This window comes from Cnephaeus nilssonii (genome assembly GCF_951640355.1).
Source record: "Cnephaeus nilssonii genome assembly, chromosome: 2".
In the NCBI taxonomy this organism is placed as follows: domain Eukaryota; kingdom Metazoa; phylum Chordata; class Mammalia; order Chiroptera; family Vespertilionidae; genus Cnephaeus; species Cnephaeus nilssonii.
The window spans coordinates 112,006,711-112,031,449 of NC_137073.1; the positions used below are offsets into that span (position 1 = coordinate 112,006,711).

The 24,739-nt window shown below is 48.9% G+C and overlaps 1 protein-coding gene and 1 pseudogene across 2 annotated transcripts in view; both read left to right on the plus strand.

Moving 5' to 3' along the window:
- The window catches only part of PARP8 (poly(ADP-ribose) polymerase family member 8), a 137,495-nt gene extending 129,007 nt beyond the window's left edge, over positions 1-8,488 (plus strand). Inside the window, exon 26 of the mRNA XM_079782226.1 lies at positions 4,001-8,488. Coding sequence (XP_079638352.1) covers positions 4,001-4,103 — 103 coding nt within the window. The 3' untranslated portion in view covers positions 4,104-8,488. The remainder of the gene's footprint in view (positions 1-4,000) is intronic.
- A 13,387-nt stretch (positions 8,489-21,875) lies between these two features.
- On the plus strand, positions 21,876-22,497 carry LOC307116502 (ribonuclease H2 subunit C-like; annotated as a pseudogene). The gene has a single exon. The product of its transcript is annotated as a ribonuclease H2 subunit C-like (transcript).
- The last annotated feature ends 2,242 nt before the right edge of the window (positions 22,498-24,739 follow it).

Sequence of the window (24,739 nt, forward strand, 5' to 3'; positions counted from 1 at the left end):
TGTCCTAAAGTCATTTGCATAACTCCATTATCTCCCCTAGTAAAATGCAAATTATGTTCCTACTTGGGCCTCTCCTGTTGTCTTGTGCAGAAACACCGAATGCTAGTGAATGGGTGTCATGAGCAAAGACCGATGTGGTAACTTAATGGAGAGGGTGGACACATCGGGTTTCTTGTGGGGACTTGGGTGAGAGCGCGACATCAGTCCGTCCACAGTGAGTGTCCTTCTGCTGCTGGTGGAAAACAGGGCTCTTGCTTCTGGGTTCCAGATTTAGGGAGACAGAGGCGAGTTACCTGTGCCAGCCTTAGGCTTGCTACAGAGCTGCGACCCCGGATCGACAATAACGGTTGTCAGAACATTCCAAAGTCCCCATCCTTGAGATTTCCTCACATCCCCCAGGGAGTTCCCAACAGCCACGTTCCCTCTGTCGCCTTATTTTCTCTCCCATAGCTTTTGAAGCAAGTTGGTTGATTTTCCAATTAAAATTTTCGTAATCTTTTTATACTCCTGGGAACACACGCCACTTTTGTTTCCTTTTAGGGACTTACATTTTTCCTTCTTCATAAAACCCCGGTCAGTGTCTCCTTTCCCTGTTGAGATCTTGTTCTGTTTCTTTTTAAAACCCTGTTGCTTTCTGGCCTTGAAGGAGCTTCCCATGAACAACCCAGCATCTGTCTGCAGCGCGAACGAAGAGCCACCGAGTGCGCGTCTGCCGAGGCGGTGCCCTGTGCCACCATGGCCACGTGTCTGCGCGCTGCCGGCCCACCACGGCGGGGCAGTCGGTTTCGCCTTAGTCTCAGGTCTGCTCCAGAGTTTCAGACACTGACTGCTTTGGGCCAGTTTACTCTTGAGCTGATGCGCGTCCTTCAGGCTTCATTGGCAGTGGGGAAATGGGCCTTTTTCTTAACACTTTCCATCTCAGCCTCGCTCTCGCTCTCGCTCTCGCTCTCCCTCCCCCTGTGCTCTCCGGGGATGGAAGTGCAGCACCAGGAATACAGCCCGTCTGTCAGAATCACTGTGTATGGGGCCAGGCGGGCACTGGAAATATGGGGGGGGGGGGGTCACTTTGTAAAGTACATGCCTGTCTAACCCAGTGGTCAGCAAACTCATTAGTCCACAGAGCCAAATATCAACAGTACAACGATTAAAATTCCTTTTGAGAGCCAAATTTTTTAAACTTAAACTTCTTCTAACGCCACTTCTTCAAAATAGACTCGCCAGGCCGTGGTATTTTGTGGAAGAGCCACACTCAAGGGGCCAAAGAGCCGCATGTGGCTCGCGAGCCGCGGTTTGCCGACCACTGGACTAACCCTACGCTGCACACCTGAAACCAATAGAAAATAATATTGAAGTCACCTGAAAAGTAAAATTAAAAATACAAACAAAAAGAGTAACGTCACATGCTGCAGACTGGAGCGTTTATAGCAGATAAAATCTCCTGACTCCATCAACGAGGCGGCCACGGGCAGCCGGTGTCGGTGCCTGTCAGTAGAGGTGTAGGGTTAGGCAAGCGACTACAGTGGGTGTTGGGAAAAGGAACTGTTTTGTATTACAGACAAATCTTAACCAAAGGTCAGCTTTCCTCTAGAGGGAGTGCAGATGGTCGTGTGGAGACTGGCTACCTTTTTCAACACTGTGTCCAAAGTAGAGAGGACACAGTAGGTGTGTTGACTATACCCAAAATACCACGGAGCGAGAACAAACATGCGTGCATATGAGGAAATTCACAGTAGAGATGCAAATGGGCTGGTATTTGAAATTGGGAAGCCATCAAGGACCAAAACATCCTGGTCGGCCTGGCTCAGTGGTTGAGTGTGGGCCTATGAACCAGGAGGTCACGTTTGATTCCCAGTCAGGGCACATGCCCAGGCTGCAGGCTCGATCCCCAGTAGGGGGCGTGCATGAGACAGCCAATCAGTGCTGGCATTTCTCTCCCATGGATGTTTCTGTCTCTCTCCCTTGAAGTCAGTGCCCTAGTGCCACCAGTCATCACATGTCTGAACTTTCCTCTCCTTTCCCTCTCTCTAAAAACCAATAAAAACATATTAAAAAGAAAGAAGAAGAAGGACCAAAACAGTTCTCAGACCTTCCTCTCTTCCCACTTCTCTCAGAGGACCGTGGCTTCCTGATAGCTGGTTTGTTCCCTTTCCGTCATTCTCTGTTGTTTTCCATCGTCTGCCTCCTGGCGGCGCTGGCCAGGCTGGCTCGGTCAAACCGCACCGTCTCGTCTCCGGTGGGCAGGTCACCTCCCCAGCCTCGGCTCAGATTGACGGCTGCTTCGCTGACCCTCAGCCAATGGGGAGCCAGGATTTACTCAAAAACCAGGATGACAAACGTTCTGCCCAGTAAAATATGCATCTTTACCTATTCTTCCACAAAGCTCCTGACTAGATCTCGACACCGCTAAAGCCTCTCACTTTACACAGTCTCTGGTTCCTCACAGGGGGCGCACTGCTGGGTCTGAGGACGTATTTATAACTGGCTGTGTACCACGTGCGCCATTCTTTCCCTTGCAGTAGTATTCCAGCATGGAGGGTCCTGCATTTACATGTATATGTACAGTCCTACATGTGCGTGTGTGCACACCCTTGTGTGGTAAGAATAGCAGTGATGGAGGCACCCTTGAGTCAGTGCGTGGGAGTTTGAGCCTGACACCGATGGGTCCCCCGGGCGCTGGAGCGGTGGGTTAGGGGCCCTGGGTTCCCATTGCTGTGCCATCGGCTTCGTTTCCCTGTGTTGGCTCTCTCGGCAGGATTCGTGTGTGGCGAGGGAGAGACATGACTCTCCGAGCCCGGGCTTGCCTGGTTATATCTGTTTGGGAGCACTTACTGCTTCTCTAAGCTTCCGTCTTGAAGTCATTCCCACGAAGTGAAATTAATTCATTGCCTGTTCTGCTCTGAATGTTATCATGGATGTTTAAAAATTCATTCTTGGGAAATTTTTATTGCCCAAGTAAGTTTATGTGAGGAGATGAATTGTCATCTAGGATGTAATTATGTCTTTCTAAAGGACTTGATAATTGCTGTCTTTCAGCTTGCGTTGTCACTGCGGTGGCTTGGCTACACACACACACACCTTCTCACGGAAAGGAGCACATCAGTGAGAACGTTATCTCAGACCCGCATCCATGAGACGTTATCTCAGACCCGCATCCATGAGATGTTATCTGAGACCCGCATCCATGAAAACGTTATCTGAGACCCGCATCAATGAGACGTTATCTGAGACCCGCATCCATGAGATGTTATCACAGACCCACATCCATAAGATGTTATCTCAGACCCGCATCCATGAGATGTTATCTCAGACCCGCATCCATGAGATGTTATCTCAGACCCGCATCCATGAGATGTTATCTCAGACCCGCATCCATGAGACGTTATCTCAGACCCGCATCCATGACACGTTATCTCAGACCCGCATCCATGACACGTTATCTCAGACCCGCATCCATGACACGTTATCTCAGACCCGCATCCATGACACGTTATCTCAGACCCGTGGAGCCGCCCGTGGTCAGGGGAAGGCCTCGCTGGTCGCCGGGGTAGTAAGCCGAGGTGGGCTGGGAGAGGCATGGCCGCAAGCGAGGCGCTTTCTTCGAGTCGCTGGAGAGGAAGTGAGCGCAGCGGGAGCAGCCAGGGTCTAAGGAGCATGAACTTGACCCAGACTTCATGAACCGCTGTGGCCTGTCTGCTCAGAGCGCTCCCTGCAGCTCCGGCGGGCTTTGTGGGGGATTGGAAGTTAAACTTTCCCAGGAAGGAAGGGCGAGGGCGAGGGCGAGGGCGAGGGCCAGGCATAACCGGGTGTGGGGTAGCGCCAGCTCCTCTGCGCGGTGCACAGGCGCGATCGGAATGCAGCAGAGAAGTCGCTGTCTTGCGCTGTCGCTTCCCCGGGCTACCGTCTCGGCAGCAAGCGGCCTTTCTGAGCTGTCGGAGGTGCTCTCTGAGTGCCTGGGGCGCTGCCCCTTGTTCACGTGCCATGTCTCTGCTTTGTGCCGCAGCTATGAAGACGGCCAGGTGGGCGATGCCAATATCAACACGCAAGAAGGGGGCATCCACAAGGAGATCCTGCGCGTCATCGGCAACCAGACGGCTACCGGTTGAAGGACCGCCGTCTCGCTCACGGGGTCTGAAAGCCTTCCTCGGGTTCAAAGCTGGGTTTTGAACTGAAGAAGAAGATGAAATAATTTATTGTTATTATAAACAAAATTAATCCTTTGAATACTGATTTTTTTCTTAGTATTTCTAAGTATCTCATTAAATACCTAAAACGGTATGAAATTTACCAATTGTAGGGTTATGGAATCTAGTAATAAACTTACAACAGCACTTAAACTGAAGTTTGGGTTGCTCACACAATAAACAGATTGAAAAAGCAGTTTTGTGCTGATATTTTTATATTAAACTCTTTAATTGGAAGTTTGGTATTATATACCGACACTTTAGGTTACCAAAATCGCATTGAGAACGTTTTATAATGAAGTCTAAATCTCTAAGATACTTTGCAATAAGTAAAATGATGTTTGCACATTCTGACGTGCTATATATATGTATATATATACTTAGTGGTATGAACATTCAACTATTTTGAGGAGGGATGTTTCCTATTCTCCTGTTATTTTTCCTTATATGAAAACAATTAGTCTTAGATGCAATGCTTTGCCCAAAAGTTTGTAATATACATATCTATAGACTCATGCATCAGAATGTGTGACTGTGCACATGTGTATGGTGGCAACAGGTGGCGTAGCTCCACAATTCTACGCTCATTCAGTGACAAGAAATAATATTCAGTAAGCAGTAAATCTGGACAGAAACCAAGATATGAGCCAAATTTACCATTATTCATTCACTGACAGTATTTGCTAACAATTTCTCTATTTGTTTAAAGAATGTTTTCTTCGGTTAAAATTCAACTCGTTAATAATATTATGTAGAAGTCTGAATTTGGAAATCTAGCCACCTCTGGCGGACTAAATCTCCACGGAAATGATCACATGTATTCAACAAAAGGTCTCAGAATTATAACAGACAGTATCTATTTTTTATTTCCTACAATGGAACATTTTTAAAATTTATTTAGACCACACCAGCATTTTTATATTTTTTCATCTAATGCCTCTGCATATTTTTTTTTTCATATTGAGAAAGAAGATAAACTTTGAAGTTTCTTTTATATTAAAAGAACACAAAATCAGTTTATAGGGAACAACAACACCAGCGCCCGTCCTCCTGTCCCTGGTCATGTGATTGCCAACAGCATGTCTTGTTCCTTTGGGTCCTAATATTGTTCTCAGTCGTTACAAGTTGTCATTGCCAGTGTCTCACTTTCCCACACGATGTCTTGGGAATAGGCCATTCACGAGAGCAGTTTAATGATCGTGTCTGCCACTCTATTCAAACCCTGAATCAAGGCTCAGATCTGATTCTAATTGACTTAGAAAAAAAATAATCGCGTGTAGTCATTTGCAAGTCCAACGTTACAACTTGTGTGTTTATTTCCTTGGGCATAGAAGATGAGAAAGAAGAGGCCCTCCACAGCGTTCCGGGGTGCCGTGGAAGTGTGTAGGGATCTTTTGTTTTCTTCTATTGTAACTAATTGATTTCTGCCAACAGAGACCTGAAGTGGCTGGGAGATTAATCCTTGTGACCCCATCCGCTTAAGACCTTGATCTGTGTTGAACCCAGAGTGAGCCTGAGGGATCATGTTGGCCTTCGAGGGCCCAGGGGCGGCATCTTGTTTAGTCCCGTGAGCAGATGCTGGAGGACTTGGGGAGCGCCAGAGGAATCCTTGCTTAAGTCTTCCAAGTCCCTTGGACTGTGTTTTAAAGGATGTTTTTAAGCAACAAGATTATTTTTTTCCCTGAATTACTTTGATGGGACATTTTATATCTGACATAAATATGAAGATGTAATAGCAGGATTTGGAAATCGAGATCCTGGAGCCCCACTGTTTGGCCACTAGGACCACTGGGCACCTCCCCAAACTCTACAGAGCCTCCACGCATGATTGCAGGCCACTGACCTAACCCAGTAAGGGCTTACTGCACAGCGGAGTGGCCTGGAAGGTGTGTAGCCTTAGAATCTGACGTGCCAGCGTAGCTTCAAGGACTGGGAGACTAGGGAGGGGAGGAAAAGCTTAGCATCGTAGACTCTTGTGCCAAGTTAAGAATGAAAGCAGGTTCACCTCTCAGAGCAAGGAAAGTATTGGATCCTTTTTAATGGCTAATGATATTATAGACAATAGGCACCTTTTATGATGACAAAATGGGGTGACTTCTAATGATAATGGAATGGAATGCTATTGGCAGGCAGAATGACACATTTTAAGTTCTTTTTTCCCCCCAAAATTGTCAGATCCTTTGTAAGCAAATTTTCTAAGTGGAGCCTGTCTTTTCATTGAAATGTTGGTGTCAGTATGCTACAGGATACTGATGCCTACCTTGATTTCTAAAGAATCTAATTTTAATAAATACCATGAGTAAATGAACACCATGCTTCCAAGGTCCACGCAGGTCCTTACAAGGTGGATGTTTGAACATTGTTGTTGTCTTGCCTTGATTCAGTCACTCCATTAAGATACTATCCATTGACTTGATGATTCCAAACGTGATATTGTATTGTATTTTTATGATTATTTGAAGTCTGTTCACTGCTGCTTTGTAATAGTTGATTAATTGTGTAGCCATTACTTCTTAATATGAACCCACTGAGCAAAGGCAGTCATTTATTTTCGTTCTCGGAGTAAGGGAATAAGAACCTCATTTATTCGTTCTATTTTTTTTCTGCCATTACTGATTTTGTAAACATTTCACTATGAATAATTTGTCTTCTTTTATCATTCACTGTATTAAAAAATAAAATAGTTGAACATTGGAGAAGAGAAAAAGCAATAATATATTATTACTATAGAACGCACTATGGTAAGGTACTCTAGTGGTGCCTTAGATTGCATTACGTTGAAATGGTTTGTATTTTCGTTGCTCAGCAAATCTCAGATGTTGGCCTTGAAGGTGGTTTTTAAATTTAAAATTTTGAATAGGAGTACAAAATTTCAATAATAAGATAGTAAGCTTAAGGGCTTACTGTCAAATACTATGTGATGTAAGAAACCAACCCAAGCTGTTGTTAATGCTCTGAATATTTCTCATGGAAGCGCTTAGAAAAGAAATCCTCCATTGGGCTCCCCTTTGCTTAAAAGACAGGAAACCTTTCCTATGCAAGTCTATTGTCATTGAAAGAACCTTAGCAGGACTTGATACCACAATACCACAACTTCATTAGGGCGTGGGCTTTCGGGAAGTTTTAAGGCGAAAAGCTGTCATCCTTGTTAAGTCTGGGTGACTTCATCAGGCAGTGATTTTCTCTAACGGGTCACTCAACTGAGGACTGTTTACCGTCCAAATGGATGGCTTTCATGGTGGCACCTGAAGCACATTTTTAAAATATTACGATGTTATTCTATTGTCTCGCGGAATTCTTCATCATAACACTACCTCAAGACAAATGATAGACTCTTTGTCAAGGTAAATTGAGTTTCCAGTATAAGAAAGAAAAGGAGTTTTACAAACAGAAGCCATCAAACTATTCAATAGTCAAGACCATACTAGACAGAGATATTGTTGATTGCCCCTTGACAGCACAGTAATACAGCTATTTCAGTCACTGGTGATGAATGACATAGTTAACACCCAATGAGTTATGAGAAGGGATTTAAAGCTGCAACATTTGAAAATAATTAGTTCTCTTTAAGATTGGTTTTCTACATGGGCCAATTTTATGTCCATTCACCCAAACCCACAAATTTGCCCACCCTAAATAGTGGAAGGATTAAAATACCCAATTCCTATGCCAGAATGGCAGACGAAACATTCGAGTATTTTTGGCATTGAATGCCTGCTAAATTTTTGTCCATTATATGTCAATTTGATGTACATTATGACCCAGTTAATTTTTCTTGGGGATTTTGTAAACATGGTATATTAGGATACATTTTTTGTAGGTCAAAAGAATTTCAAGTAGTTTTTAGACAAAACATACCCACGAGTGTGAAGAAGCTGTGTTGAAGAATAGATTCCATTACACATTTACCAGCGGGTCAGTAAAAAAAATAGCGCTTATTTACATAGGCCACATAATTTAATGTTCTAAAAATAATTTCTTCAATCTGCCCAATATTTAATGTATCACTTGAGATTTTAAAATATGCAGCCACTCCTTTCTGTAAACACAAAGATATGCCTGTGTTTCTTTAACTATATAGCCTTTCTTTACAATAAACTTCTTGAATTTTGTGCACAAATAGTATTGCAACCTGCTCTGTAGCCTTTGGTGCCTTAGAGTTATTATAAATATTTAACAATATGTACATAATGTAAATACTGCCAAGAGATCACTAAGGCCAAATATTTTCTCTATTCACTTTTTATTGCACTTGCTTTCTATTGCTACCAAGCCTCTTTTATCCAGCTTTGTAATAGTCCTAACATTGTAGCCTATGTAAATGTTTACTTTCAATAAATCTGAATTTGTTTAACACGCACGGTATATGTGGGCACTACTTTGGAAACTCGCGCAGGCTTAGAGCCTCCTCAGGATGAATCTTGCTTCTGGGGACCAGATACTTGACGTTCTCGACAAACTCTAAAAATGAGGTTGCCCTGTTTGCTTATAAAATACCTTTAAAATAAGAGGGAATAAAAGAAAAATATATTTTTGCCAGTTTTCTCCAAATAGTTGCTATAGATTTATTGATCGTGTGAGTACCACTTTAATTTCAGATTATGTCAAGAAATACAGGATCGAAAAGAAAGATTTTTGTATTGTGTCTGTGTGCTCTGTGTACAAACGCCTTGGCATGATACCAAAAGGAGCATTTCAAAGGAACCCGCCTGCATTTCCTAAGCGTTTCTGACTTGGTTAATAATCGGGGAATGATTTTTTAATACATCTCACTAACTGAATAAGACTTTGGTCCATAAATAAATATAGCTCTCTGAACACATTAATAGTGAATGTTTATGGGGAGCTAAGTTTATTCTCATAAATAAAATAATGTTTTACTTCTGTTACATTTCCAGCTAGGAAACCAGAGGTAGCAAATGCCTATTTGTGAGACTTGATTTCAGTTACTCCACAAATGCTTGTTAAAGGTCTAGTCAGTCTAAGGACCCTATTCCTTACATAGAGATTATTCATCTTTTGCCTTGGCTTTAAGGAGCTTTCCATCTCTTTGGGAAAAGAAAACAAATGCATTTCTATTGACACCACTTTGCATAATCCTTTCGCAACAAAGTCCCAACGATTCACTTGTCCATCTGCCTTCGCCCTGGACATGATGCACTTAATTTTTTGAAGTTTTAGTTTTTGATTCCTCGACCAAATTTTTTATGACAGCTTTTTGACTTTGTGGCTCAGCCTCACTGACGTCTACACCTGTCACTCCTGGGACACGGCTCCGTTCCTCCTCAAGGGAATGTGCTGGTGGGAGTGTGGGCCCAGGCCCCAGGTTAACCTAAAGCTGCAGAGAGAGGCTGGTTTTGTGGGAAGCCCACGCCGAGAGTCCCTGAGAATTTGTGGAATATTCATTTGGCCTCTGTGTCTGCTCTCCAATTCCAGGTTCCTCTGTTTAATTACCTCAAATAGTAGTGACCTGTAACTTCACCCAAGAAGAACGGAAATTTCAAAGGTGCCAAATACATTGTTTAAAAATGATGCCTTCTTGAATTTCAGGTATGATAAGATTTTGATTAGATAGGATTTGCTTTGTGTAGCACATCATAATACAGGGGTCCTCAAACTTTTTAAACAGGGGCCAGTTCACTGTCCCTCAGACCGTTCTAGGGCCGGACTATAGTTTAAAAAAAAACAAACTATGAACAAATTCCTATGCACACTGCACATATCTTATTTTGAAGTAAAAAAACAAAATGGCAAAAAACATCTGCATGTGGCCCGCGGGCCGTAGTTTGAGGACGCCTGATTTAGAAAGTACTTTCTGTAGATTGTCTCATTTTCCTGACAAAATAACTTTATGAAATGTGTTAGCGGATATCTTTGTCTCTTACAGATGATAAGTTAAGTGGCTTGCCAAGGGGGTCAGGGTCACTAGGTCAGGGTCTCTGAGTCTCATCTCTGTCCTGTCGAATAAGCCGTGTTTATTATCGCTAAAATCCCAGCGTGGCAGCACACACAGCAAATACAAGAATGACAGCAGGCTGGTGGGAGAGTCAATGAAGAGACAGGTCTGATGGGGACTGAGTAGCTACCATTGCAAGGCTGGCGTGGTTTTATTTTAGAGCCTGCAAGGAGCTAAGTCTGCACTTACTGTGCTTGGCCATGGGGGTTGTCAGCCTTCGGTGAGTGACGTGACAGTGGGGCTGGGAACATGCTGACAGCTCTGTTCAGGAGGATTTCCAAGACTGGCAGAAGCAAGAAATGGTAGAGAATGGTTTTTGTCATTCTGACGAGGTTACGCGGGACTGGATGGGGACCTGAGGAAAGAAGTAGGTGGAGGAGACAGGGTTTAGGACGAAGCAGTAAATGAGGAAAGCAGACCCAGTGTGTATGAGAGGGTAACCTGGTACAATGAGAGTGACTTCCCTCTGGGCTTTTCTTGGAGATCAATCAAGGTTCTTCTGTTCCTGTTGGTATGCAGGGGCGCGAGGACTGACTGAAGGCAGTGGCTGGCAACACTGTCTCTACCGCAAGGTGCAGACAATGAGAAGGCTGATTGACTTGCCTGCTTTCCCTCATCACCCCTCCTCCAAGCCGCCAGACACAGGTGACTTCCGGTACCTGATAAATGTTTGGTGCTTAGTAAATACACAAATATGTAAACCATAAATGTCTATCTGATGAAGGTGGTCTTGAAATAAAGTGACAATCAATCTAAACAAGGGTCCAGCAGGGGGTATATAACAAGCCAAAGCCATCATCATCATCATCATCATCATCATCATCATCATCACCGTGGGCTCCAGCTCCAGCTCCAGCTCCATCACCTGCAGAAAATACAGGAACCCTTAGATCTTGGTATCATCGACCCTGTCACCCTTGAAGTTTATATTTTCATCTTGCCATTATTCATCTTGACTTTGGATCAAGCAATCCCTGGGTGGAAAGGTCATTTTGAGGGCCCAGAATGAAACATAAAACTGGATACTTACCCATTTATAATTTAATGTCAGTAATTTGCATAACCAAAGGATCATTGCTTTGCTAAATAATTACCTTAAATAATGAGCTTCCTCAGCATATTTAAGAGTTCATTTGCATTAACTACTTGACATACATGGCAGATGATACTTTAAGCTAAAGTACTAATATTCATTACCAATAAAAATAAATCAGCGATGGAACTAAGTACACCTATAATTACAAGTCAATGGGGAAATAAATTACCTCTTGAGAGCCTGCATCCTTCTAGCATGGCATAAATTGTAACGGACCCGAATTTCACTGCACGTACTAACTAGTCTGTGACGTCTAACTTACTTTTTGCGGCTGTGTAGTTGGGAACATTTCTATTCTTTATGTATTTCCTGGTTAACTTCTGGGATCCATATTTCTTCACAGTAGTAGGCTTACAGCATAGTCAGTGTTGTGGTTCTGATATATAGCAGTGGAGGAGCAGCAGAGCTTTCTTCAATTTATGCCTCAGAATCTTTTTCCTTGAGTGCCTGCCTATCACAAATCTATCCATAATTCAAGGCTAAGCTCATGTACCCTCAAGTACATGAATATGTTCTGGAGCACCCGGCCATAAACCATGTTTTTCTGCTCCAGATTCCTGCAGTACTTTGTCCTTCTCCTGTAGCACTGACTTAGTTACCACTTTTTTTGGTGCTCTTTTGTGTAAAAAATGACCTTCCCATCCAGGTATTGCGTGATCCAAAGTCAAGATGAATAATGGGAAGATGAAAATATAAACTTCAAGGGTGACAGGGTAGATGATACCAAGATCTAAGGGTTCCCACCTTTTCTGCAGGTGATGGAGCTGGAGCCCATGGTGATGATGATAATGATGCTGATGAATGCATTTTAATGCATTCCTGAACATTACACTCTACCTACCACACCAATAATCCCTCTTTGATAATGTTATGCTTAATTTCATGACTTTAATGTGTTAATAGCATTTTAAATTTCTATTAGTATAATTGAAAAAGATGACAGAGTCAAACTACTTCGGTCTGAAAGTGACCGAGGTCTCTCTCCCACTCTTCCATACCTTCTCTACATCTGTTACCGAACCAGGATGACCTGGGGGACATAACGGGGCAGAGTTGCCATTTAGCTACATAACAATTTAATGAATAATAGATTCATCACTTTCCATCCTCATGATGGGAGTTTCCTTAATTTGTTGCGGGTGAAGGAGACGGGTCATACATTGGACACGAGGCGAGGAAGATACGAAGCTGCATGTAGACATTGAAAACACATTTGAAAAATGCATGATTCACTTTTCAATATAAAGACGTTTTTAAAATGTGTAAAACATTAAATTTCATAAATACAAGGCGAGGCACAAGTAGGCCTACAGTTGTGGGTACACGAAACAAAGTTTATTCTTGTACGGTTATTTATTAATTACTGCATTATTTTCCATACGAACAATGGTGAACCCACTTTTGTCCCTCTCTGTGTACCGGCTGGTTTAAACTGTTGTCTGATTGGCATCTGTTAACAGGGATCAGGAAAACCTTCAGCGTGCATAACTCCAAGAACGAGGGTTTGGAGGAGGGCCCGGGCCTTTGCCACGGGACTAGCAGTGCCGATGGCCTACTGGCTGTCTTATCTCTGCTCCAGTCCCCTCCATTCCCAGAGCCACCAGGTGGAAAACCGTCTCTCTTACCCACGACGTCCGCTCCATCTTCAAGAACTGTCAAATCTCTTATCCCCTTGCTGTAGGGCAGTGGTTCTCAACCTTCCTAATGCCGCGACCCTTTAATACAGTTCCTCATGTTGTGGTGACCCCCAACCATAAAATTATTTTCGTTGCTACGTCATAACTATAATTTTGCTACTGATATGAATCATAATGTAAATATCTGTGTTTTCTGATGGTCTTAGGTGACCCTGCTAGTGGTTGCGACCCACAGGTTGAGAACTGCTGCTGGAGAGCCTAAGATCATCGGAAAACACAGATATTTACATTACGATTCATTAACAAATGAATTCGTTAACAAATGAACTGTAGCAAAATAACAGTTATGAAGTAGCAACGAAAATAATTTTATGGTTGAGGGTCACCACAACATGAGGAGCTGTATTAAAGGGTCGCGGCATTAGGAAGGTTGAGAACCACTGCTGTAGGGCCTTTGGGAGGCCACCTAGAGGCATTGTGCTTGGACAGGCTTCTGCTGTGATCCCGTGGGCCTCCCCCTGCCCGGTGCCTGCCTTGGAGTGCCCTACCTCCCTCTGTGCTGTGGGCTTTCGCTCACCCTGGAGCAGCAGTTACTCCTGAGTTTTCCAAATCAAGGAGCATCTGTACCAAGGCAATGTCACTTCCGATTTGGGGGCAATTTGTTTTAAGCTCTTTTGTCACCAATAAAATGTTGGGGGGCGGGGGGAAAGTCTCCAAAGTATCTCTGCTGCTGTGGACTGCTGGGATGTTGTCCTTTATCTCTTCAGAACACTCTTTGTTTTAGCCCATGGTATGCGCCGGTTTCTGGGGCAGGTGTCTCTGCATGCTCAGGGGTCGCCTTCAGGAAGTGGATCTTGCCCTGGAAGAGTCTACAGTCGAGGGGAGCACAGGCAGAGGCAGTTGCGATCGCAGGCAGGCAATAGGGTGGTGCACGGGGCCTTGAAGACCTGGCAGCGTCTCCCTCCAAAGGCCCTGTGGTTTCTCCTCACTCGGTGGCCCACACATCCTAGCATGGCATGCGGGTCCTCTGTGAAGAAACTGAGCACGTTCCCATCTGCATTCACATGTTACAGAGTCACTTCCTAGAACTTCTATTTCCCGTCGCACGCGCCATCTCCCAGCCGTGAGCTTGGGCACCACCGTCTGCTGTAGGTCACAGCACCCCCTTGCCTCCGTGCCTCCTCTAGACCGGAAGCTCCTCCCCATAAACAAACACAGAAAGCTGTGCTTCTCTTGTTTTTGTGTTGTTGTTTTTCATATTCACCGCCACCCTGAGTAAGTTAGCAGCCAATACTTTTGAGTGAATAAATAAAGAAATACAGTTGGAGCCCTGGCTGGTTTGACTCAATGGGTAGAGCATCGGCCTGCGGACTGAAGGGTCCCGGGTTTGATTCTGGTCAAGGGCATGTACCTCGGTTGCAGGCTTGATCCCTGGCCCTGGTTGGGGCGGGTATGGAAGGCAGCCAATTAAAATTTCTCTCTCTCACTGTCTCTCCGCCTCCCTCCCACTCTCTCTAAAAATCAATGGAAGACTATCCTCGGGTGAGGATGAACAAAAACAAACAAAGCCAAGAAACACAGTTTGAAAATTTTGCAGGAGGAGCAGTATTATATGCTAGTGACACTTCCTTAAGGGATTCCTGCCCTTCGCCCCGAGGGCACTGAACTGTAGACTGAGGGGAATATATCTAGACCTTGTTTTGCAAATTCACTGCAGCAAATGGTGACCTTTGTGCCAATGGCAGCTAGAATCCCTCTGGGAAAGAGGGAAACATTGAACTTCTCCCTGGAATCCTGGTTGTCCTCTATGGTTTCCTGTTTTCTCTTGAACTTACAGCTTCCTCCACCACACATTGCTCACCCTGTTTCTCAGGCTTTGCCTGGCCTGGTCAGCGTTGCTGTGGTTGTTGGCTGGGGTAGCCTTAGACTCTCCTTTCCCCTGGAGCTGTGTGGCCTGCAGTCCTGGGCTCTTCCTCCCCCTCCTCCCCCTTCTCCCCCTCCTCCCCCTCCTCCCCCTCCTCCTCCTCCTCCTCTTCCTCCTCCTCCTCTTCCTCCTCTTCCTCCTCCTCCATTTCCTCCTCTGCCTCCTCCTCCTCCTCCTCCTCCTCCTCCTCCTCCTCTTCCTCCTCCTCTATTTCCTCCTCTGCCTCCTCCTCCTCCTCCTCCTCCTCCTCCTCCTCCTCCTCCCACCTCCCACCCCCCACCCCCCACCTCCAACCTCCCCTTTCAGCTTCAGCTTCAGTTAGGAAATGCCCAGGATACTGACAGACATGTCGTTTGACAGAGCGGGAGAAGCTGCTTTATTCCTCTGGGTGTCCCCGTGATCACCTTTTCTCTGAAGCAAAAGAAGAAAGGGCTGGGAGGGTCGCCAGCAGCCCAAGTCCTCTTACACGATGGGGGGATGGGGGCGCCTTCCCGACCTGGCAGGGCTGCTGGAGGCGGCCCCAGAGGGCAGCCCGCACTCGGCCTTTGATTCCTCCCGCAGCCCAGAGGGGAGGGCCCAGGTCAGAGCAGAGGAAAGGGGGACGAGAGGGGGCCTCCTGCATAGGCTGGGCGCCCGCTGCACCCAAGAACACGCAGACAGATTTATTTCTCAGCCACTTCTCTCCCAGGCTGCTTTGGATAAACAACGTTCACGTCCCTTTAAATGCTCACTTGGTTTTTCCCTGTAGCTCTGGGCTGTTATTTCAAGGCGTCAAGCTTTTCAGGTTGAAAAATGCATGTTTGTTTGCCCGCTGTTTCTCTTTGTATTGATCTGCAGAAATCAGCGTTTCCTCGGCTTGATGGCCACCTCACTCTTACCCACACCCCCTTCCAGAACCGTCCGCCAAGCCGGACCAGACGTGTGGACACGTTTCAGAGAGGTCAGCCGGGAGGTGAGAGGGGGAAGGTGGCCCCTGCTGGGTGGTGACACCGTTGACAAGCTGCCATCCTCTTCGGACCCGCACAGAAGGTGAGCGGCAGAGCACAGTCTGGGAGTCCAGGTCACCACGGTGTCCCCGTGTCCCCGGGACACGCTCAGCCCGCACAGGGCCGGGGTCAAAGCCAGCCAGCTGCGGCGGCGACAGGGCCGGCAGGGAACACGGCCCACGGCGAGCTCAGTATCCAGCCCAGGCTGCGAGCTGGCCTCTCTTCACACAGAGCCTGCCGGTGGGCTCAGCTGCCAAAGAAAACCTGTCGTTCATTCCTGAGCACTTGGTTTCCTCCGAAAGTGCAGAATGGGGCTGGCACAGCAGGGCTGGGCACCGATGCCTCAGCCTGGTTTGTCCCGGGATTCATCCACCCAACCTCATCTCCCACCGTCTCCCTTCCACACCCTGAGTCCAGCCCTCCTCCTCTTCTCACCTCCTTCAGCTTACCCGAGAGCCTTCACGCTCCTGAGGTCCCCAACGGCCTCCCCTTCCTAATGCCCCTTCTCCCGTCTCCCCGCCCTGAGCTCCATCCAGCTCTAAGGGCCGGTCCGGCTCCGGGCCTCCTCCCAGGCCCACCTGCTGGGAGTGCCTCCTGAGGACGGTCCCGTCTCCCTAACGTTTTGTAGAGCCTGCGGGCCGGGGAGGGATTATTGATACTTTGGATTTCTGCAAAGGTCAGCATATAGCAGGTACTCAATAAGCAGCAATCGAATCAACAATCTGAATGGACCGGCTCATTGAGTGTTAAGAGAATAGGAAAGTTAGTTAGAAAAAAGGTGGCTATGCAGCCAAGAAAAATCCTATGGACTATCATTGGGTCAGTCCCACGTCTTTACTCAGCCAGCACCCGATACACGTCTGGGGGCTCACTCACTCACTTAGCTGTGGGCTGATGTTGATGTCTCTGCCTGTGGCTGGGGCCCTGGAGTTATCACCCCGTCTTGTGAGCCTTGGCCCGGTAGGTCTCCCACATACCTCAGTGGGGGAGCTGGTTACCCGCACAGAAGTGAATGAATGAATGAGGACTGGCCTTCCCAGTTGGGCCTCCACGGAGTCCCTCCTCCGGGCCATCAGGGAATTTGGTCCTGTGTTGAAGAGCCCCCTGTAGGCCCAGTCGGAACACATCCCTGGGCCAACAAGGACGGCGAGGATGATGGGGGCCTGGGTGGAGCAAGGGGAACCACACGAGGGCCCACACGACGTGGACATGGGAGGTCAGTGCCGCAGACATCCAAAGCCTGACTCAGGTGGCTGTGCCCGCTCCTGTGGGCAGGTCACCGCGCCCCCTGGGCCCTGACATGTGCTGGTTCCCTGTCATACACGATTCTGCTCAGACACAGACCTCGGCCATCCCCTCGCTGTCCCCACAAACATGCTCCACGCCACTGGCACGTTCCCGAATCCTTTCAGCGCCCTTTCCCCGGGGTTTGCTCAGCGGCTCTTCCTCAGCTGCCCACTCCCAGCATTTCACACTTACCAGGAGCCTGCAGGCTGAGATCTGCAGCTGGTTCCTGATTCCCGGCCACTCCTAACTTCTCCACGGGGCCTCCCTAACCCCCACAGGGAAGAAAGCGTCTTCAGGAGCTACGCCAGCATCAGGGAGCAACAGCGGCGACCTTGTCCTTGAGGGTGTGCTGTGGTTTAAGCGGCTGCAGGTCCCGGGCCCTTGAGGATCCACAGAACATGTTGGCCTGTCCTCTCCCTGCCGGCAGGCGGGCTCAAGGCCAGGTTCCCCTCGCAGCTTCGGCGGCACCTGGGCAGGTGGGTCTCCACTCATCCTGGATGGAGGTGGGTCTCCGCTCATCCCGGATGGAGGTGGGTCTCCGCTCATCCTGCATGGGGGTGGGTCTCCGCTTATGCTGGAAGGAGGTGGGTCTCCGCTCATCCCGGATGGAGGTGGGTTTCCGCTTATGCTGGAAGGAGGTGGGTCTCCGCTCATCCCGGATGGAGGTGGGTCTCCGCTCATCCCGGATGGAGGTGGGTCTCCGCTTATGCTGGAAGGAGGTGGGTCTCCACTCATCCCGGATGGAGGTGGGTCTCCGCTCATCCCGATGGAGGTGGGTCTCCGCCCATCCCGGAAGGAGGTGGGTCTCCGCTCATCCCGGATGGAGGTGGGTCTCCGCTTATGCTGGAAGGAGGTGGGTCTCCACTCATCCCGGATGGAGGTGGGTCTCCGCTCATCCCGATGGAGGTGGGTCTCCGCCCATCCCGGAAGGAGGTGGGTCTCCGCTCATCCCGGATGGAGGTGGGTCTCCGCTCATCCCGATGGAGGTGGGTCTCCGCTCATCCCGATGGAGGTGGGTCTCCGCTCATCCCGATGGAGGTGGGTCTCCGCCCATCCCGGAAGGAGGTGGGTCTCCGCTCATCCCGGATGGAGGTGGGTCTCCGCTTATGCTGGAAGGAGGTGGGTCTCCACTCATCCCGATGGAGGTGGGTCTCCGCCCATCCCGGAAGGAGGTGGGTCTCCGCTCATCCCGGATGGAGGTGGGTCTCCGCTCATCCCGGATGGAGGTGGGTCTCCGCTCATCCTGCATGGGGGTGGGTCTCCGCTTATGCTGGAAGGAGGTGGGTCTCCGCTCATCCCGGATGGAGGTGGGTTTCCGCTTATGCTGGAAGGAGGTGGGTCTCCGCTCATCCCGGATGGAGGTGGGTCTCCGCTCATCCCGGATGGAGGTGGGTCTCCGCTTATGCTGGAAGGAGGTGGGTCTCCACTCATCCCGGATGGAGGTGGGTCTCCGCTCATCCCGATGGAGGTGGGTCTCCGCCCATCCCGGAAGGAGGTGGGTCTCCGCTCATCCCGGATGGAGGTGGGTCTCCGCTCATCCCGATGGAGGTGGGTCTCCGCCCATCCCGGAAGGAGGTGGGTCTCCGCTCATCCTGGATGGAGGTGGGTCTCCGCCCATCCCGGATGGAGGTGGGTCTCCGCTCATCCTGGAGGGAGGTGGGGGTCTGGCTGCCATCGGCCTCCTGCTGTCGCAGGTGGGGACTCCTTAGAGGCCGGGACGGGAGCGGGAGGTAGGCGCTCTGGCAACTGCTCCTGCATGACGCCTCTAACCCCCGCTGACTCCCCCAGAGGGACGGGGGCGGGGGGGGGGGGTCTACGCTGGCGGGCAGGGCTGCCGCCGGGTTTGGTTTGTTTTCCTGCGGTGCCGGGTGGGATGGAGCGGTCGTTGTCTGAAATGTCTCACGCTCACCGTGTTAGAGAACACACACATGATGGCAGTAGTAGCTCCCCAGTGTTTTCTCGCTCTTTTTTCCACACCTTAAGCCAGTGGTCGGCAAACTGCGCCTCGTGAGCCACGGTTTGCCGCTCTGTTGACTAATGAGTTTGCCGACCACTGTTCTAAGACATAAGAAATGCCTCCCTTGTTACAGATCTGAGGTTGGACGTTGCCTTAAGCCATGGGGCACATTGGCGCGATGTCCTGAGCTGTGTTTTTATTGTTTTGCTCAGTAAGAAGGGGGATTGTCCCCGAGGGGGTGACCTCGGTGTGCTTGTTGGTTCCCGGGAGCTGCAGGCATAGTCGGTCGTTTCAGATCAAGGCTCCCATAGGCTGGGGCCAAGGCAGTAAAACACCGTTTTATGGAGAGTTGCCTCATCGCTGCCTGCATTTTTATGGCTTCACAACCCAACGTGGATTAAAAATAACTCAAACGTTCCAGCACTTTGTACATTTCAGCGTTATTTTATCCGCAGGCCCAGGTAGCGGGGAGTGTGAGATGGAAAGACGGGGCTGGCCCCTCGGAGCTGGGAGGGATGCTTACACCCACGAAGCCAGAAAGCACCAGCACTGCAGGCCCGTTTCCCGGGCGTGCTTTCCACAGAGGCCGCTGCTGCCAGGAAGCCAGGCAGGATTGCCTTAGGGCCTGCAAGAGCACTCCGTGCCCAGCGGGCGATGCTGGTGCGGACGGAGGTCTGTGGCTGGGCGAGGAGCTCAGGGCACTGACGTGCGTGTTCACAAGAGAAATGGGTAGCAAAGCCCAAGAGTTATTAGCAAGCTGGGAGCAGAAATGTATGTAAAGAGTTACATGACAAAATGGCAACTTCATGCGGGATACCTGGGAAATAAAAAAGATTGCAGGTGCTGGCCCAGACACACACTCACACACCCAGACCTCGAGGGCGGAGAGGCGGTAAGAAGTGTTTAGCAAAGACAAGAGCCCTGAGCAGCCAAGGGAGGGCCAAGCAATGTATAAGCGGAGGCAGACCAGCAAGCACAGAGAGACGGGCCCACAGCAGGTCTCAGTCGCGCCTCCGTGTGTCGTCAGAGGACGTCCGTCAGTCCTCTCTGGAGCAAAGCTGAAGGGGGAGAGCTAGTGTTTCATGCGCGATGCCTTGGCCGAGACCCTGCCGGAGTTCTATAGGAATCTGGGACTGTGTGTGCAAACCAGAGGACGCCAGATGGCGATGGGCATCTCAGAAAAGACTCGCGTCCTGGGCCTCATCTCTGCTCCTGGGCCAGCATCACAGCTCCCAGAGGTGACGAGGCGGCTCCCAGGCTCGCCCAAGGCCACCGGGGCTAGGACCACGGAGCTGGGATCCGAAGACAAGTTCTGAGGCTCGAAGGCCCCTCTGGTGACCTTGCTCCAGGCTCCCCGGGAGAGGGCGGTCCTCTGCAGGGCTCAGTGAGCAGCCGAGACAGAGCAGCGCGTTCTCACCTCTGTGCTGTGGCAGCTTCCACTGAGGTCACCTCAGCTCCGTGGCTGCTGCCTTCTTCTTCGGTCCCCGATGGGCTGTTCACCTGGCAGACCAGTGCCCCCCATTAAAACATGCGCACGAGTGTTTCCAGTAAAACCGCACGAGGCATTTCCGGTGTAGGAACATGAAAAGGGTAATGTACATTTTCCAGGCTAGTATTTCTCTAGGACGCATTTACCCAACCTCTTTTTTCCCTGCTTGCCTCACTGTTTTTCCACATTACGCTAATCCCGAAATGCCAGCGGGATTCTGCTGTGTGTCACTGCTCGCCTGACCCTGGCCTCGTATGGGGACCTTCTATTCTGCACGCACTTGCCTTCTTCCACTGCTGGTGTTTCTGTCAGGTTCTGCAGACGCCGATGTTGTACCTGTCGCAGTAACATTCAAATCGTGGAAACAGACACTGAAGGCTCGAGGCCTCAAAAGTTATCATGAAGATGTAGCTCATAAACCTCCAACTGTAGAAGCACTCACTTTCTTATGGCTGGTGCGGGTCTTGCCAAGACAGAGGGTAGAAGTGAAGGAAATGCTTGCATTTAAAGAAGTTTCTATCTATGCAGTTTTCCCCACTCCTACTTTTCTTTCTTGGTTTCTTTCTCTTACTCTTTCCTTCTGTCTTTCTTTTATTTCCCACAACAAGATATTCTTTGTAGTATATTTAAAATTTATTATTTGCAGTGCATTTAAAAAGAAAGGTTGAGAAATGTGTATGGTTATATACAGTTAATTTTTTTCTTACCTAGAGATGTACAAGTTGCATTTCTAATACAGTGGCATGTCATATATATGTACACACACACACACACACACACACACTGAGTGGCCAGATTATTATGATCTCTGAACACATAATAATCTGGCCACTCAGTGTATATACTGTATATACACATACATATACATACATATATGTATATATATATATACACACACACACACACTGAGTGGCCAGATTATTATGATCTCTGAACACATAATAATCTGGCCACTCAGTGTATATACTGTATATACACATACATATACATACATATATGTGTATATATGTATACACACACACACACATCCTATCTAATAATAGCGTACCATGTAAATTACCATCACTCTGCTACGCCCACGATTGGGCGGCGGAGGCTGGGGGGCGGGACTCAGGGTGGCCTATCCGGCCATTGAGAGGCACGGATCCGCTGCCACTGAGCGGGGCTACGCTGCTGTTCAGAGGCACAGGGGGCGGGACTCCCACCCCCTGTGCCTCTCAACGGCCAGATCCGGGCCGCTGAGGGGGTCCCACCCCCTGCGCCTCTCAACAGCAGGGGAGACCCCCTCAGCGGCCGCGGATCATCAAAAGTGGGGGAGCGAGCTCTGGCCTCAGTCAGCGAGCCACGGAAACCCGGCAGAGGATGGAGAGCAGCGACGAGGAAGACATGGAGAAGCACCGCATCCACCTACGCCCGTCACTCTGCGCACACGCTGCACCTCCTGCCCTGTGAAGTCCGGGTTAACCGGCCGCCCCTGTGGGGCGCTTTTTCACCCCGGCCATCCGTCAGGGTCCCGATGGACTCCAAGTGTCATTTCGGGGCCGCAGTCTGAGGGGCGAGGAGGTGGCGGTGCCGCCTGGCCTGCTGGGATACGTGATGGTGATGGAAGAGCAGTCGGTGGGGAAGCAGGACTTTTCAGCAGGGTCCGACAAGGACGAGCAGGAGCTGGTGGAACCCCCGGAGGCGCTGGAGCGGGACTTCGACCGCTTTATTCGTGCCTCCGCCAGTTTCAGCCGCTTCACCCTGTGGGGCCTGGAGAGCATCCCTGGCCCGGATGCCAAAGTGCGTGCGGCCCTGACCTGGCCCAGCCTCGCCGAAGCGATCCGTAAACAGGTGCCGCAGGACTGAGAACCAGCGCTTGAAACTGGAAGCCACCGATCCCTTCACCAGCTCTCCACTTTGGATCCACTGAGTCCACCACCCCAATAAATGAGCTCTTTCACAGCAAAAACAAATACAAAAACAAAAAAACAAAAGTGGGGGACCTGGGTGCCTGTCTGCTCCGGCACCAGGCCTTTCAGAAGCCTCTGCCGAGCCGGAGGCTTCTGAAAGGCCTGGTGCACGAGTGGACAGGCACCCAGCTCCACCGTGAAAAGCGAAAGCGTGTAGGGGACCCTACACGTGCATGATTCAATCATGCACTGGGCCTCTAGTATATATATATTTCTGATTTAAAAATGCATTGTGGTTGTATTCTGAACCAAGGGAACTATTGGAAAGCATCCCTCACACAAAACAAAAGCTTCTTGAGGCTAAGTCTGGTGTGTGTGTGTGTGTGTGTGTGTGTGTGTGTGTGTGTGTATGCCTGTGTATGTCTGTGTGTATGTGTTTGTGTGTGTATGTGTGTATATATGTGTGTATATGTATGTGTGTGTTTGTATGTGTATGTATATATGTGTATGTGATGTGTGTGTGTGTGTGTGTGTGTGTGTGTGTGTGTGTAGGGATGAGTCTGGCATTCCTGGCCTGAGTTGTTCATGACCCGTCGCCCTGCAGACATCTCCCCAGGCTGCCATGTGGGCACGTGTCCGTGCACGGCTTTGACAGTTGGGATGGGGGAGCAGGAGAAGGAACCATTAAGAGAATGGTGACAAGTGGCTCAGGAGGCACCCATTTTTGCAGAGAGCGAATGGTAGAAGGGTTAGCATTCAGAGTCTACAGGGCCTCTCTGACAGCCTCCTACGTCACACTAAGGCTGATGATTGAGTTTCACATGCCTGGCGGGGAGCCCATAAAAATGATCACACGCTGCAGCAAACCACAGTGCCCTGTCAGAGTCCAGTTTCTCCCCGGCTGAAATAGAGCGCTCACAGCAATTGCCTGTTGGGATTATAGAAAGCTTGCCTGTCCTAGGAAACCGAGAAGTGCAAGGAATCTGAGAGCAGGACAGAAAGTGGACACTCCTTGCCTGTAAGATGAAAGAGGAGACGCTCTCTTCAAGTCCTTCCACAGGGCTTCCGGGTGTGACTTGTGACGAGGGTCCTGATGGGAAATGGGGAGACTGGGGTGTAGACTTCTCCTTCCCTTTTCAACCAAGACAGAGCCACTTCCAGACCATCTATCTAACAGAGAGAGTCTGGGGAAAGACGTCACTTGATAAAAAAGAGATTTTGCACTCAAAATGTTTGGAATCCGCGGGACTAGATGCGTCCTCAGGCCCTTGGCCCTGGACTTGGGGAAGAGCAGTGCCTCCCGCATTGGACAGTGTGCCCACCTCGACCGAGACGACGTGGCTGTGGTTTGGTTCTATGCTTTCTGAGCCGAGATGATCTAGAAGGAATTTGAGATGGGCGCTGTGCACAGGCCCTGATGGAGGAGGCTGCAGTGGGAATTTTCCTCTGTTCTCCTGGGGTCCGTGCTGTTTGACATAGGAAAACACTCTCCAACCAGATCTCACACCAGACCTTGGGGACTCTCTTTAATGGGGCCAGGGCTTCAGAGAAGCAATTTTACCTTCATCTGATAGAACATGAGAAAATCCAGGAACCTGTCAGGAAACTTTCTTGTCTCCATTGGAGTTTTTGTTGTTGTTGTTGTTAATTCTCATTAGAGGATATTTTTTCCCATTGATTTTTAGAGAAAGTGGAAGGGAGGGAGGGAGGGGGGAGAGAGAGAGAGAGAGAGAGAGAGAGAGAGAGAGAGAGAGAGAGAGACATGGATCGGTTGCCTTCCAGTACGAGCCCTGACCTTGGGTCGAACCCGCAACCTTTCGGTGTACCAGACAATGCTCCAACCAACTGAGCCATCGCTTAGGGCTCTCAGATTTCCTTTCCGCAACTCAATAAATCCTGAGACAGGATATTTTCTCCACTGAGAAGTTACTTAATGCGGCACAGAGAGGAGGAAGAGCAGGTGGGAGTTCACTCACAAGGGACAGAGCTACAGTGCAAGATTTTGACTCATCGCCTGAGCGCTTTGTTTTACAATCCGGAGAATGGGTTCTTCTGTATTGTAACTATACCAATACCAGGACATGGCCTAGAAATATGCATTTACAGTATGAAATATGTCCTGAAGAAATTATTCTCATAGGCAGAGAGAGCGCCTCTATTTTTTGCTCTGGCTTGTCTTCCACCCCAAGAATTCCCCCCACCCCCCAATTTTCTTGTCAATAAACATCATATATGTGCTAAGAAAAATCATTTCAAATAAGCTAAAGCTGCCATTTTCAGAAGAAGGTTTTGCTTTCTCATTCCCATTATATAGTTTTAATTGTACTTTGAAAA